Source organism: Thunnus albacares, chromosome 7 (assembly GCF_914725855.1).
Source record: "Thunnus albacares chromosome 7, fThuAlb1.1, whole genome shotgun sequence".
NCBI classification, from domain to species: domain Eukaryota; kingdom Metazoa; phylum Chordata; class Actinopteri; order Scombriformes; family Scombridae; genus Thunnus; species Thunnus albacares.
The window spans coordinates 26751657-26768460 of NC_058112.1; the positions used below are offsets into that span (position 1 = coordinate 26751657).

General features: G+C 39.8%; 1 protein-coding gene across 1 annotated transcript; it reads left to right on the top strand.

Annotated features, from left to right (window-relative positions):
• Positions 1 to 549: 549 nt before the first annotated feature.
• On the top strand, positions 550 to 16652 carry oaz2a (ornithine decarboxylase antizyme 2a). Its single transcript, XM_044356433.1, is given in 6 exon segments — positions 550 to 780; positions 10349 to 10415; positions 10417 to 10497; positions 12969 to 13141; positions 13692 to 13777; positions 13887 to 16652. Coding segments are annotated over 6 exon segments (651 nt in total). The 5' UTR covers positions 550 to 667; the 3' UTR covers positions 14018 to 16652.
• Positions 16653 to 16804: the final 152 nt, after the last annotated feature.

Sequence of the window (16804 nt, forward strand, 5' to 3'; positions counted from 1 at the left end):
ATTTTGCATCTTGCCCCATTTTACCCTACTAATGTACTTTTAATTAAGTAGGATTTTTCATGCAGCTCTTTTACTTATAATGGAGTTTCGTTTTGTTTTTTTTACATTGCTGTATTGGTACTTTTACTTAAGTAAAGGATCTGAGTACTTCTTCCACCACTGTTATAGTTATTGATAATGTGTAACTTTGATAATGTGATCGTGGCTCTAAATGAGTTAATGAGTGACCAAAATTAGTATGATGAGTTAAGGGCTGCAACTAACGATTATTTTCATTGTCGATTAATTTGTTCGTATAGTTACTGAGATGCAGTGATTTAAACGTTTACCACAAAGTGTAATTAAGTCACAGTACACTTAAATGTTTGTAGCATAAGAGATTATAACATTATTATCAAATAAATACCGATTATTTAAATTAACTGCCAGTCCTTAACCGTTTTATGTCAGTTTGTTTACTGTAATTTCTTTGTTTATTTAGCAAAAAAAACTACAACATAAAACGTCCCACTTCCTGAGGCGGATTACCCATGATGCCTCGCTGCTCTTATAAATACGGCGTCCTGCCTCAGTGATCTGCAGACTTGCTGCTGCAGAGAGATGAGTTGTATTCCTGTAGAAACAGTCAAGACTTTTACAGCAACAAAGGTTTCGTCTTAAGTTACGGATGGTGAAGTTTTCTGTGGAGTTTCTTTCGTTGAATAGTAATTGTTTGGGCTTTCATAAAGGACGTAAAGATCCGTGTTTCCTCGAAGCTATCATGCTGAACACCGAGGAAAGGTAAGTTAGGATATTTTTTCTAGAATCATCCAAAACAGACGTTAACGGTTTTTGTTGACGTCAGTTGCCTTAACGTTAACAGTTCAGTCTGTTTGTCTCTTTTTATTGGGGAAAACTTAAAAAGTGTTTCGGCTCGTTTAAAAAATAGTCTTAACTGTTCTTGTTGCTAGCTTGAAAAGCAGCGAAAAACCCGAGAAATTAGCACACTGACAGATACTGAAGCGGTAAACACACATGACATGAACACTTGCTGCGTTTTATGTTTGCAGACTGACATCAAACGGTGCAAAACAGGGGTTTTTTGGTTGTTGTTTTTTTTTTACTGTCTCTGCGCAGTGAGGAGGAGTTCAGGCAACCATTGTTTTAACACCAAGTGTAATGCAGGACTCTTGGTGCTTGATAATGTTTGTGCACAAACCTGAATTGAAATTAACCCATTATGGTGGTGGATATAAGGCTGCAAGGCCATTTAAGGTTCTTAAACGCCAGACAGGATACGTTTTTAAGTGTAAATCTCCATTTCAACGCGTTTTTTAGTGTAAATCCCAAGTAAGGCACGTTTTTCTGAAGGATCAGAGTTTCCTCCAGGAACCTGCAGGTTGTTTGTTGTTTGTTTGCAAGAAAATAATTGATTTAGTCTTTCAATTATTAAATAAAATAATCGATTACTGTATAAAAAATGTATGAAAAAATGGTGAATCACAAGTTCCCAAAGCTTGGGCCTGAAAAAGATTTCTTCGTATTGCAACAGTCACTGCACTAGCCAACAAAAACCCAAATATATTACATTTTTATGTCATTTATGAAGATATAAAACAGTATAAATCAGTATATTTTTTACATTTGAGAAGCTGGATATGTTATTTGCTTGTCAAATTACTTAAATTAACAAATTATCAAAATTCTTGATGATTAGTTTATGATTAGACAATCAGTGGACAACTATTTTAATGATTGATAAGTCATATAAGTAATTTAACAAGCTAATATGTCAAATAATCATTGGTTCCAGCTTCTTAAATGTGCTCCTTATACTTACTTAAGATTAATTGTCTTTCAGTTTTGGACTGTAGCATGCCAGTAATTGGTCATTAAAGAAATTTAAAGTTGAAAAACAAACTTGTCTAAGTTACCTCAAAGATATCAGCCAACATACATGCTGATATTAATGTATCTAAGATGACCTAACATTGGTCCGGCCGATTTATCGGTCACCTCGGGCTCTGTGACCTTCTGACTTATTTGTAGACCAAACAATAGACTGAAAAAATAGTCAACAGACTGTTGAAAAATGAAAACAGTGCAGTTGCAGCCCTGCACAAAACATAAAAGAGAGGCTTTTCTTACACTGTGCTAGCTTCACTTTCCCTATTTTTAACCTATTTACTGTGTGCCTGTGCTTCCCAGTAGTGAGTTTTATAATGAGTGCAGTACCTTTTTGTCCTCAATCTCTCTCATTGCATCACCACAGTAGTCCTATGAGGATTTGGTGTAATATATTACCTGCCTCTATTATAAAATAGTTATTTTTGTATGTGAGAATTGTCCGGTAAGGTAGTCCTAAGATAAATGTTTTTATGAGTGATTGCATGGATAGTTTGTAGCCTGTGTGTTTTCTCAAGAGACATAAGCCTTGTTTTTGTCCTCTGTGGGTTTATCATCTGACACGCAGGGGAGGATAAAGGGAGGTCCATTGATGCTGCAAGCCAGAGCAGTGACTCTATTAGCTCTGTGACTATTATGGCCCTGTCAGCTGAAGGCATCAACTGGCCTACATCAGCCAGGTTACATAACGCCCTCCCCTCTTCTGGTTCATTTCTCAAGCATCAATGGTGTGTGTGTGTGTGTGTGTGTGTGTGTGTGTGTGTGTGTGTGTGTGTGTGTGTGTGTGTGTGTGTGTGTGTGTGTGTGTGTGTGTGTGTGTGTGTGTGTGTGTGTGTGTGTGTGTGTGTGTGTGTGTGTGTGTGTGTGTGTGTGTGTGTGTGTGTGTGTGTGTGTGTGTGTGTGTGTGCGTGCGCGCGTGTGTGTAGTATGAGAACCTGAACTACGTGACTGTAACTAAGTGCTCCTTGTTACTGACTGACAAGGTGACCTCCCTGGGGTTGCTGGAAGATTCTCCGTGTCAGAGTGGTGTTAAAGTTTCCATAGCGAAACCGAATTTAAGCTTACGTGCAATACTCAACCTCAACCTATCATTTATAATTAACGGCAGACGAGGCTGAGATACAAACAACAGTAAACACCAACAGGTTATCCCAGTGTGGTGCCAACAGGCTTGAAATGAACACATTGTATTGGAGAAAAGCCATGGTGGCAGCTCTGAGAGGCTGTACTTTGGCAAAGTGGTGTTTTGAGCTAAATGCTAGCATTAGCATGCTAACATGCTCACAACATTAACATTCTGATGTGAAGCAGGTGTTTACCATGTTGTGTTTGCTTCTTCTAAACACAAAGTACATGGAATTTTGTATGTATTTGGTAATAAACCAAAGTATCCAAGCAATCAATCAGTTACTTTATTTGTCCCCAAGGGGCATCAGTGTAACAGGATAAAAATACAAAGCACATGAACACAACATATAATATGAAAACATCAAATAAGTACAAAACAAAAGCAGAGTACACTAATTATCACAATTTAAAACAAACCGTCTCAATATAAATGTATAAAAACTTTATTGGACATAGTGAAATTTTGACCTGATGGTGGCGCTAGATGGAACGTTAACGAGTGACCAAACTGAGTGCAGTTTCACCATTAATCAATTAGTCATTTAGTCTATAAAATATCAGAAAATGGTGAAAAATGTCCATCGCTGTTTCTCAAAGCCCAAGATGCAAAAAGTCCAGTTTTGTCCAACAGTACACAACATAAAGATTTTCAGTTTACTATCATAGAAGACTAAAGAAACCAGAAAATACTCACATTTAAGAGAACCTGGACATTTTCTTTCTTAAAAAATGACTCAAAACGATTAGTCGATTATCAAAATAGTTCTGCTGATCCTTTAACTGTAGCTCATCCTGTGGGGATCATAATAATGTCTGAACCAATTTTCATGGTAATCCGTCTAGTAGATAGTGAGACGTTTGATTTAAAACCACAAATGTCAACCTCATGGTGGCCCTAGAAGAACAGCCGGTAGATCACCAAAGTCATGCGGATTCATCATCTAAGGAACATGAGTTTCTGTAAATGATCTGTTTTGTAGACATTGAGATATTTTACTTGATGAAAATTCAGGTGGTCACCAAAGTCATTAATATTCATCCTCTGGGAACCATGAATGTCTGTAACAAAATATCAGACAATTCATCTGGTAACTGTTGAGATATTTCAGTCTGGACCAGAGCGGTGGACAGACTGACATCAACATCTCTGGAGCCAACTTGAAGATGCCTACGATGATCCATTGATTACACATACAAAATGATATTCTGTATGTAATAAAAAGTAATGTTCTTGGTCATAAACTGTTGTCAACCCATCTTAAGCTCAAATACAAGGGCGCAAAGTTTATGAAATGAACACATATTAGATCCAAGTATTTTATCGTTTCAATCTGTGACCAAGCAGCCGTGTAGACAACTGCGGACTGGTTTCATCCTCTGAAATATGGCAGCCATTTAATGTGGTGCACCACCCAATGTACGAGAGCCACCACAGATAGCTTTGTTCCGGACACACCCTCTGCTGTCTGAGTTTGTTTACTGCCAAAACTAATGTTTTCACAACAGGCGATAGACGTGTACGCTCAGATAGTGCGTCATTAACATCATCAATCATGATGCTGCTCTTCTGTTAGGGCTCATCCCTCAGTTCTGTGTCATGTATTTATTGCCACAGGCTTACTAAACTGAGCTTGTACTGACAAATCCTGAGCTGAATTACATCAATGCCCCACAAACTCCAGTCAACCAGAAGACCTGTATTTTAGTTGGGGCTAACGTCTGTGTAAGCTTTTAAAATTGCTGTGTACTATTAGAGTATTAGGCTTTTATCTTCTGTTTTGTTTTGTTTTTTTACTCTGTTTTATGATGGTTGTTTTTCTCAATGTGGTTATCCTTCCTTCCTGCAGTTTTGGTGCTAATCCATCATTGCTGTGGTGTTTTCACATTGCACTACCCAGTCATACTTGTTTATTTGGATTTTCTGTTCATAACGATTGAGTTTTTTTTGCACTTTTCTATTGTCTGTTTAGCTGCGGTAGCTATCGCTGTTCATGCTAACAACCCAGCTCTTTTGTTCAGTCCAAACAGCTGTTGTTGTTGTTGTTGTTGTTGTTGTTGCTGCTGCTTCTGGAAATGTAAAATGTATCCCATGTTTCCTATTAAATGCGTAGTAGACACTGGGTGTTAAGACCTGCGAATCGATAAATCATTTTAGTTTATAAACCACATTAAACCGTTTAGATTTACAACCATATAAAACAGAGAAAATCAGCAAATCTTCACATCTGATAATCTGTAAACAGAAAATATTTGGCGTTTTTACTTAATAAATGACTTTAAAAATGTTGATGATTTAAATTTCTGTCAACTGGCAAATCGGTTAATCAACTTACCATTTCAGCACTAATTACATCTCTTAAAATTGGTTGAATAAAGAACTGTGACCAAGATGTATATCATCTGGGACATTATACAGTTTAAAAATAAACCTTTCAGTGCTTCTCTGTGGACAAACTGTAAAAATAACAGTTTCTAAATGGCCTCAAACATATCTTTAGCATTTCTCAACTGCAGTTTTTTTGTCTGTGATAAGCTAGAATCTAGTTTTCATGAACTCTGAGTCTTTATTGATTCAGTTCACAGAATTCCAGAGTAACAAAAGACTTTTTATTTGGTTTAACAGTTTAGTCCTTTGAATTGTCCTGCAGTTTTTTAATGCTCTAGTTATTTGGACTACTTTTGGGATTTTTTTTTTTTGTCTGACCAGCCTCATGCAGCCATAGTTTGGGTCGGGTCAGGGTAGGGGGGTGGGGGGTCAGAGCGATGTGTTTTGACAGGGATACGTCCGTCCTAACTCGGGTTTCAGAGCACGTGTGCTTTTCCTGTTTCTGTCTCGACATCTTTTCCGACACACAGCTCTGCCAAACTTCCAGGGGTCGGAGGAGGCCTGAGGATTCTCCTGTTTACATGCCTGCAGACAGGGACTTGTTGTTTATGCTTCCAATATAAATCATTTTTTTTGGAAGGGGGGGGGGGCTAGTAAGCCCATTTATGTTGACAGTCTGGGCTCAAGTTGAGTCTTCTTCTATTCCTAAGCTGGTAATTACAGTGTTAGTTGGTTTGGTGTGTTTCGGTCTTGGAGGACCTGCCTGCCACTTCCTGTTTTGGTTGAGCTGTGTGTTTCTTGGCTTTCTTCCAAACTCTGCCTCAGCAGTCAGCCAACTCAGGCCGCTCATCCCCCTCAAACAATTCACCTGAATCAGTTCTCAAAACAAACTCACAGCTCAGGAAGACCAAATTGGCAGTGGAAGTGTTCATCCTTTAAAAATAAGAAAATGTTTCTCTTGCATATACACACATGCCCTCACCCCTCCTGGCAGAATCGGACTATGACGCACTTGGCATCTCTGAGTCTCACTCTAGCACACAGATGTTTAAATCGTCACCGGCATATTCACACAACCCAAGCCTGTGAGCGTTTCACCCATCGAGTCGACCTTTTTTTTTTTTTTAAAACGTAACCTATATTCTGTTTTTAGGTTGACCTCATGACCTATTGGGGGGGGCTTAAGGCTGTAACTCTCCAGCTGGAGTGGCATCTTGCGATGGGGGGGGTGGGGGGTTAGGGAGGTGTTGGTGCTTGGAGTGTGGCTGAAATGTCAGAGGACGAGAGGGTTGCCTTTCAAAACAAGCTGGCATTTCCATCAAGGACAGGCTCTTCTGTCTGTCTCTGAAAGAGAAGATGGAAAAAGAGAAGCAGGTTTTGACATCTCGGTGGGCGTGACCGTCTCTTCCTCCGCCTGCATCATACCTGTTGTTTAGTTTTGTTTCTGCAGAATTAATGAACAGAAACTCTTGGCTGTCTAGACTGTTTTTAAATAGTGCACTGCCAAGCTTCACCTGTTTACACACTTCACTGCTCTATGTGAATGGTCTGTTAGATTTTCTTTTTTTTTTCTTTTTAGATTTTCAAGCAACACCTGCTGCATACTGCAGCTTTCTGTGCTGTGGATGCATCTATTTATTTAGACTTAACAAGCAGATTTCTCTCCTGCAGTGTTTATAATAAGTGCAGATGTAGAATAATAATACAAGCAACCAGATAGCATCCTACCCTACTGTAGAGCTGAAACAATTTAGTTTTCTAGACTATAAAGCTGCAACTATTTTGATAATCAACTAATTGTTTGAGTCACTTTTCAAGGAATAATGCATGCATTGCAAGATGTCACCTTTACAATTTTCTGACATTTTCTAGAGAAAACGACTAATAAAGAAAATATTCTGTAGATTTGTTAATAATGCAAATAATCATTGTTAGATAATTGCTATTTAATGAAGCAGAATATTTTCTAATTTCATGTGACTGAAAATGAAAAATAAAAGTAAATTTACATATATTTGCACATGCACAAATACATGCACCTCAATATGAATCAGGGAATAAAATAAAGTAAAAGCATATAATCAAATGTTCATAGCTGCTCAGTCTACAAAAGCTTTTTAGAGGTAGTAAAAATGAGATGTGGCAGGGAAAGGGTGCTGCTGCTGCTGCTGCTGCTGCTGCTGAACAGGCCAGGCATAACAAGCTTTGTTTTCCATTGCTCACTCTCTTGGCGCGTAGCTATGCAGATCAGGTCTTCCGGGTTACCTGTCTGGTCGGCAGGGAAACTGGGACACGGCTCCTCCTTGTCACATAAGAACAAACATAGATGCAACTGATGTCCCTCTGCGGCACATGACTCAGATAAATGAATGTTCGCTAACAAACAGGACGGTCTGCCTGAATCTGTGAACATGTCAGGTTTCAATAAAGATGGAGGAATCTCTCTGGGACTGAACTCAGGCCAGACAGGAGGAGGGAATTTGTTCACCTGATAGGCCTAAGTTTGATAAAAATGAGATCCCCCAGCCCTCATGTCCAGGCCCGTCTCATCATCATCAGTCTGTCTGGCAGAGTCGGCCGGCTGCCATCATGTCTGTGACACGACAGTAACTCAAAACTCTTAAAGGGGACGTATCAAGCACATTTCCAAGTCTATTTATATTCTGGGGCTCTACTGGAATATCTCTGCATGATTTACAGTTCAAAAACCTCCTTATTTATCTTACACTGGCCCTTTATGCAGCCCCTCAGTTCAGCCTCCGTCTGAAACAGGTCGTTTTAGCTCCTGTCTCTTTAAGGCCACCCTCCCGATGAGCCCACTCTATTCTGATTGGGTTGCTTGCAGAAAATCTTAGCAACAACCTTCACAAGCAAAGCTACGGAACAGACGGACGTTTATGGGAACGCGTGATGAGCAAACATCAGCTCGTCTGCAAAGTAGACGCAACCAAAGCATTCAGAGGAAGTAGAAGCCTGGACACAGGGGAGCATTTTTACAGACATTATCCTCAAGTTTTGGAACTTCGACCATGTTTAGCATAGATATCCGACATTATAACAGTATATAAATAACCGAAAATCACACAAACCTTAATATGAGATGTGTGTCTGTTCCCGACCGTAGCTATTTGTAGAGGTGTTTACAGGTCATGTGCTTGTTTATGATACGTGCCTTCCACCACATGCACAACCTGTCAGGACCTCTCTGAATGCAGCTATAAATCAGAGGCTGTCATCTCATCTGTGTGTCGAACCTCTGAAGGCTTCTAAGGAAAGTCAGTGGACCGAAACTTGCGAGGAGTAATTTAATAATTTTCAGAGCTTGTCCGCATCACATGTTTTGTTGTTGGCTTTGTTCTTTGTTTACGCATAATGGTTTGAATTTGTTTGAATTGTGGTCACAGGGTTGGAGAAATCTATATATAGCCAACCAAAGCTGCCTAACTAGACCACAGAGTGTCAGGTTTAAGGCCACTGGGCTACAGTGTGCTACTTCTCCTGATTAGAAACCTCTTCAGTCTGAGGCAAACGTTACAGTAATCTTTGTAGGAATAAATTCAAAGAAGAGTTTGTACATTTTGTCCCAAGCTGTGTCTGACTTGATGTTTGGATAATCTGCTGTAAACAAATGAACAAATCCTTCAGGTTGTTCTGTGTACTGCAGAGGTGTGGCATGTCGCCACAGGTGCTTTATATTTGCTCATTACTGCAACATGCGTAATGAAGTTAAATTGGGAGTGCGTGTGAGGCAACAAGCTCAGAGGTTTACATCAGTAGCAAACTGGGATTAGTCATCATGTGTTTTACTTTCAGTTCAGTATAATTAAAGCAGCTATAATTGATCATTATTATAATAACAAGGTATCAACACATGTGAGGCGCGTCGCTCGTAGTGATAAACCTGCAGAAAATCATCACCTGACTCTGCGGCTCCCTTCAGAGTTATGCAGACTTACAGCATGTTTCAGCTCATTGTTCAGCTGTCCGACTGTTTTGGTTCACTCTCAGCTCTCTCATAGTATCATTTTCTGCAAAGAAATGCTGCTAAAAACCACAGTTTAGCAACTAGCTTGTCAACAGATTAGCGTTAAGCAGCTAAAGATATTTTTCCTCAGGAGTTGGAAGAGACCCAAACCAGAGCTAAAGGAGAGTAAATATTGGACTAAATGGCCAGAAACCTGACTCCAAATAATTGCTAATGTTCCTCCATAATTGCTGGATGTGTAAATAAGAAACTGTTTCCATCGACATACAAACATAAAAGGTGATGATATGTCGATGTGTTCAGAACCGGTTTCTGCTGCACGCAAGAGGCCAAAAAAACAGTTATTGCAGGTTTAAGTGTAACAGAGGTTTTAATGTCCCAGTACAGTTGCAACAGAGGCTTTTAAAGTGTCGGCTGTTTTTTTTTATTTATTTTTTTTATTAGCGTTTCAAGTGAAGATGTCGGCTTGGCCAGGTCACCTCACTGACTAATCTCCAACACTGGATGGACTCATAAATGGTTTTAGAAGCAGCCAACACCAACACTGTCTGTGCAGTTTAGTTTGGCAAGAGTACAGCTGTTAGTTGTGCGCCACAATGAGTTCAGCTCTTCATTCAGTCCATTCAAGCCTCTTAGCAAGTGTACAGCCACTGCAGACCACGCCCTCAATTGGCCTATTTTCCTACGTAAAGCAGCAGTAACAAAAGTCCAAATATTTTTTTTGTTTTAATCAATATTTGCGTATTGATAGCAGTTAACTGGTCTTCATTCACCTCCTAATGTAGTCCAAGAGCAAATCATTTTTTGGGGGGGGTTTGGCATGTTATCCATAGCTGAGTCTGATAGATACAAGGACCTTTTTGTTTTCATTTCAACACAGTTACATTTATACTTTTTCAGTTCAAATACTACATATGATGACATGAAATAGTTTCCCAGGGCTTTAGTTGATATGAAGTTGATATGAACCACAAACTGACCCACTAATAATGTCTCTCTCTCTCTCTCTCTCTCTTTCCCTTCAGTTCTTGGTTAGCGGGGTCCCGGCTTCCCAGCTCAATCCCTCAGGCTCCAGGGCCTCTGTGGTGCTCCTGATGCCCCTCACCCACAGCTGAAGATCCCGGGTGGGCGAGGGACTGTCAGGGATCACTCTCTCGGCGTGCTACTACACAAGGTGAGAGTCCACCTTATATATATACACACACACACACACACACACACACACACACAGAGTTGTAGTGCAAGATTTTTAAAGCTTTCTGCTGACATCTGCATATATAACAAACACTTTGTTATTCCTGTAAATATATCAAACATACAAGGTCACACTTTTCATTCATAACCTGGGATTTAAACCATCCCAACAGAGTTGAATGAGATTTTTTTTGTCCCAGATATTTTACAGGTTTTTTCATGTGAGATAAAAGACCATATTATAAGAGGTTAATGTTTTTAAATTGTAATGAATGGGGGGAAAAAAATCAACATGTGTTCTTATTCCCTGTAAGCACTTTAGGTAATAATTGTGTTAAGTGCTTCATCCCTCAGGGACTATCCTGACTAAATACAGGAACACCTTGCTAATGAGTTGCACCCTCATTTTGCAAAGTCGTGTTTTTCGAAAGCGTAAAAATCCTTTAGTTTGTCTTCCACTTGTCATCTGAACCTGAGGTGGATTTAATTCATAAGGTTTTTTTCATGCACATCTTTTCCTCTTGGCAAGTTGTCTCAAGTGTTATAATATAAAGTAATAATTTATATATGTAGGTCTTTAAAAACTGGCAGAACATCAAGAAATTAAATAACAAAGTTGAGCTTTTTTTTTTTCCTCTTTAAATTAATAGATTTCGCACACAGTGACACACAAACTTCTGTGTCCTCTCTGCTGTGTGCGCGTGTCAAGTTGTACCCCAGACATGTGACGGACTGTCCCTGCGGATTAGAGATTTAGGATCAGACAGATCAGTCACAACTGTCATATTAATGTCCTCATCTATCCTCAACGAGCAAAAAAACCCTTTAGAGCGTCAACGCTTTATCAGATTTGGTCACAGCTCAGAGCACAAAATCTTGTTTACGTTTATACTTGTATAAAAGTTTGACTTTATATTTATTTTGATGTAACACGGTATAACTTTATTTACAGGTCTGCTCCAGTGTTTACACACATTTACGTGACCGTTCTATCTTTGACATTTGGCAGACACTTGATCCAGAATGACTTGGACAAGACAACGCCATGTGCTGGAATACCTTTTTTATTATTCACCCCAGTGAAACATTGATTATGAAACATGATCACTGTTTTCAAAGACACCATGAACACAACACAGCTCTCCAAACTGTGCCGCAGTCCATCGCTATTATGTTCAAACGCTCACTTATTTAAAGTTCCTGCAGTCCAGAAAGTCTAACAGACAAAAGAACCAAAAAATTAAATTCATGAATTTGATCTGATGAAAGTCTTTTCGGTTCTTTGACAACTAGGGCTGTAACGGTACGTGTATTTGTTCCAAACCATCACGGTAGGGACGTTACGGTTCGGTGCATGCAACAGTACGAAGAATACGCTCTGTGACCCAAACAATATCTGTCAAAACAGTTTGATAATCCGCTCACTCCGACGTGGGGAACAATAAATCTAGAGGACGAGTTCCACCCGGAACGTTTTGGCAGCGCACCACTAGCATGCTCATGGCTATGTTAGCTTAGCCAAGTAGCCTGGGTTACCCTACAGTGTCGCTGCTGTCAGAATGACAAACGAGACGACCCGTAACACTGACCGAGTGCAACACTGTTATTACTCTCCGTCCCCCTCCCCTCTCTGTCACAGTCGGCTGTTCACTCCGCCGTTGAGTGAAGCCGTTCAGAACAACTATTTTGATTTCTGACGTGAACTCAGTGTACCGTAACACCCCTATTGACAACTATTAACACATCAAAACACGCCTGGAAAAAGAGACACTGAAATGCATTTAATGTAATTGTCAGATCAACTGTTTAAACTTTAAACAACCAACCTGCTTTTGTTTGTGGTGTTTTGTGATGTTGTTCGGTTCATTTGCAGAGCACAGAAACATACAGTTCACTGTTCAGTTTGATATTGTCGGCCACAATAATCATAGCATGATAATTTAATACCAGCACATCACGAGTACAGACCATTTCTGCTTTTTACACAGATCTTGTGCTTCGCTGTCAAATGCTGTCTGTGCAAAACCATACATATGCCAAAATAACTGAAAACCAAAATGCTCAGTAGGTTAAAAAAAAAACAAACAAAAAAAAAACAACCACACATCAGTAACGGTACACAAGTTGTCTGCTGCAGACATGACAGTCAGTGCTGCTTCTTGAAGATACCCACCTAACCACAACCACTTCCTCTTTCAGTCCTCTCGCTTGGAAAAACCCTTAAATGCTGCACGCTTTCTTCAGCATGTTATTTTTCATGATCTGGTTTTTAAAGTTTAAAGTGATGTTGTGGGTAAAAAGATGTAAACACATCGTAATACACCAGACAATAACTTAGTTACTGTTTCCTGAGGATGTTAAAGATTAAAACATGTCTGTATTTGCCCCCCAATAGATCTTACATTTATTTAATCAAACCCTCCATGTCCTCTTTTCTCTGTATGAATCCAGGATGAGAAGTTAACAGTGACGCAGATCGCTCCAGTGAGTGGGAACCCCTCTCTTCTCCGCTTCCACTACCAGCTCAGTGAGCGCCGCTCGGCCTTCTGGGATACGGCTCTATCTGAAGACAGCCTCTTCCTGGAGATTCCTGCCGGTCCACTGGTGGAGGGGAGTAAAGAGGGGTAAGCACGTATGAAGGAACTTTTCCACGAAGCACATGAAACTGCCCTCTGCATGGGCGTTAATACATTTCGCTGCTGTCTCCGTCCACTGCAGTGCATTGTTTAGCTTCTGCTTCCAGACTGGGAGCCTCTGACCCAAATCTCCTGCAGGCAGTACACTGACTATGCATAAAAAAATACAAATATACCACAGTATGAGAAATGTGTCAGGTCTCCTCCTACCCCACACATCATATGGGTCTAAATTGTACATGAGAGGTTGTTTTTTTAAAGTGAGGTTTCAAGGCTTCCAGTGTGCCACAAATTAAAATTGATGCTAATAAGTTGGTTTGGTGTTTGGCTGTAATCGATGCCAGGACAGTGTAACCTTGCCTGCTGTGGGCACAGAGCCAGTCCTGTTAGCAGCCAGCTCTGCAGCTGCCCCTGCATTATTATGTAAAGTTGCAGCGCTTATGTAAAGTGGGGGGGAACGTGTGCGTCATCGCCACCCTCCTCTACCTCGTTCACCGTCTGACTCTCCCTCTCTCTCTCTCTCTCTCCTTGTGTTCAGGCTAACTGCTCTGCTCGAGTTTGCGGAAGAGAAACTCAAAGTTAACTACGTGTTCCTGTGGTTCCATAAAAGCAGAGAGGATCGATGTAAGACTTTATTTTTTTTTTATATACACATGTGGAAAATAATCAAACAGGTTTTTATCACTCATGTGTTCCCAGTCAGAACCTCTGAAAGTTCTTCTTTCCTCACCAGTGTCCATCATCAAGACGTTCCACTACATGGGCTTTGAGATTGTGAAGCCGGGAAACCCCATGGTACCGGCCCGGCCAGACCTGGCCTTCATGGTTTACTCTCTGGAAAACAGCAGCTCAGACGAGGAGTGACTGCCACCGTCTCCTGACACCTCCCTCACCCACCCTCACCTCCCTCTCCTCCCTTCCCCCCTCCTACCCCCCATAGAAACACACCTTCTACCCGTTTTCATTCAAAACCACCTCCTCACCCTCAGAAATTATTCAGCGCTGACTGGGAGGTGTCACCCTTTTTTTTTTTTTTCCGACTTGTAATTGAAGGGGGTGTTTGGGAATAGTAGGATTTCCAATGTGACGTAGACACCCCCGCCTCCCCCCCCTTTACCTCCCCCCCGAGGACAACTGCAGATTGGAGAAACTGGGAGCGGCATAGCTTGAACTAAATCGTCACATGCATCTTGGGATTTTGGCTTTTTTTTTTTTTTTTTTTTTTTTCCTCCTGCTTGGTGGTTCCTCTTTCAGCCACATAATTTGTTTGCGCTGCCATCAACAAGACAAACAACTGTTTGACATTCAGGAGAAAGAGGTGTTTTTACATTAAAATTCAGCATATCTCTCCTCTGACAGCTTCTACCTTTTTTTTTTTTTATATAAGAAAAGAGACATTGGTTTGTGTGCAGAGCTGTATACCATGCAAGCTGTGTTGGTAGGGGTAAAAAAAAAAAAAAAAAAAAAAAAAGAAAAGAGGGGATCATGGGTTTGGTATGTTCAATAAAATGTTGTTTTGCTTTATAATATAGATGGGTGAAAGCCTGATCTGTTGCATTTTAACACTGAAGCGCATGTAAACATTTCTTTTCCTATAATATGTCAAGGCATCAGTCCAGCACACATCAGTCACTCAGCTCTCATCTGCCCAAAACAATCAAGCCACAAATGTGGAAAATCCCCCCGTTTTTTAAGTCTCTCCGGATGAGTCAAAGCTAAGAAGAAGTCTGTGTGTTAAATGACGCCTTCTGTCCTCCTCTGCACAATAATCAGCCTGTCAAGCTGACAGTGTGAGGTATCGACGAGCTGGATAGGACGACGGTTGTTTCACTTTGCATGTCACACATTTATTTTTATTTTTTAATGATCATAAGCTAAATAACAGTTAAAACTGCAAGATTGTCAAAGATGAGCTCCACGTTTTTTCTATTACTTCCCATTTTAAAAATTCACAGATAATGTTTCACTTCGGTCAAACTTCAGCCCTAGTTTGTGCCTCTCATGTATTGCTGATACATTCAAGTTAAGAGTAAAGCATCTGGTTTTGTTCTGTTTTTTTAAGGCACAAAAAAAAAAAGCATTGATTATTTGAAAAACCCGTAAGATTGTTTAAGAAATCAAATTTAAAAAGTGAACAAAAGTAGTGGTAGATATCACATCATATATCACAAAAACAACACGTAAAGACATTTAAATACACTATATTAGATGCAACTTTGTAAAAGGAAAAAAAGCAAGGAATAAATAACACTTAGTGCTGTTGTGAGGATATTTCCAGAATCCTCAAAGACGTTTCAAACCATCTGGGTGAACAAATCTTGCGTCTGTTGCATGATTAAAAAAAACATTTTTAAATTGTTTCCCAAGTCAGTAGCCAGAAATGTCACATCTCCTCGTTGGTTTTATACAATGCCACAAGAAAAATATCCAATGTAACATCAACATTGACGAATATAACTGTAGATTTTGTTTCATGTTGTACAAATTGAGCAGGATGTAATGTTTCAGGCTACTGTCTTTGTTTGATTAGGATAATTTATCATACTGCAGAAAATATTTGCTCATCCAGTCTTTGAGGATGCTGTTAATACTTCAAATTAGGAGCAAGTGGTGTTTATTGACCTTTCGGGTTTTTCAAACATCGCAGTGTATTTATTTTTTGGGGGGAAAAACATGTTTGAATGTAATCGTGTTACACAAGAGGCACAAACCGCAGCTAGTTAAGCTTCATTTAACCCCGTTTAGAGTCAGTCAGGGACTCTGCTATCTATCTGGTTGAAAGCACGGGGCTTCATGTGCCTAAAGAGGAGAGTGCAATGTTAATATTTTTTACTCTTGAGTCTTACTGAGGAATGTGTCCATTTTTTTTTCCATACATCACCCCATGCAGACCCCGTACTATGTGAGGAAATGAGCTCATCAGTACAGTCGGGGCACAACAAGAGCACTTCAGGTGATTACTGTATATGCAATTAGATTAAAAAACGCAGGAAGGGTCCTGTACAGGTTGTTCCTTTTTAGGTTTGTGGGGTTATTTTTTTTCTTTTTTTAGTACTTTGAACAAAAAAAAACGCCAAAGAATCCATTCTGTGTCTGCTGTCGATTCAAGTCATCCTGATTTTTGAGATTCAGCTAGTATGGTATGTGAAGCAATATTAACCTACATTCCCCATGCCAGCCATACTTCACACCTCGGAGAAACATGATGGTAGTCGTTCCATGTTGGGGTTGGGGAGGCCGCCTTCTTCTGCATGTGTTCAGATCATACTGATTGCTACTGATCAAGCCCTGACTACAAGCTGTTAGGTGTCAATATATGAATTTTTCTCAGAGGTATATTTTTATGTATGTATATTTCTCTATTGTTTATTGTGATAGTGTTAGGGGGTTAATTTTTTGTTCTCAGTGATGTAGTCAGCAAACATTCAATGACAATCCACACTTGTATACTTTGGAAATGTTTGTCTTGGGGAAAAAAACAATAAAAGTTGTTATCTAATCTGGTGTTTTATGTTTGGTTTTTCCTCTTGAAAGGCTAACAAATTTGGCTTCAGGCTGTGTGTAAGTTATAGCCACAAAAGTCACATGCTTTCTTGCTCTGGGGCTTAAACTGCTAGCTTTGGTGTGTTTTTTTTGCCTCTGAAACAAGAA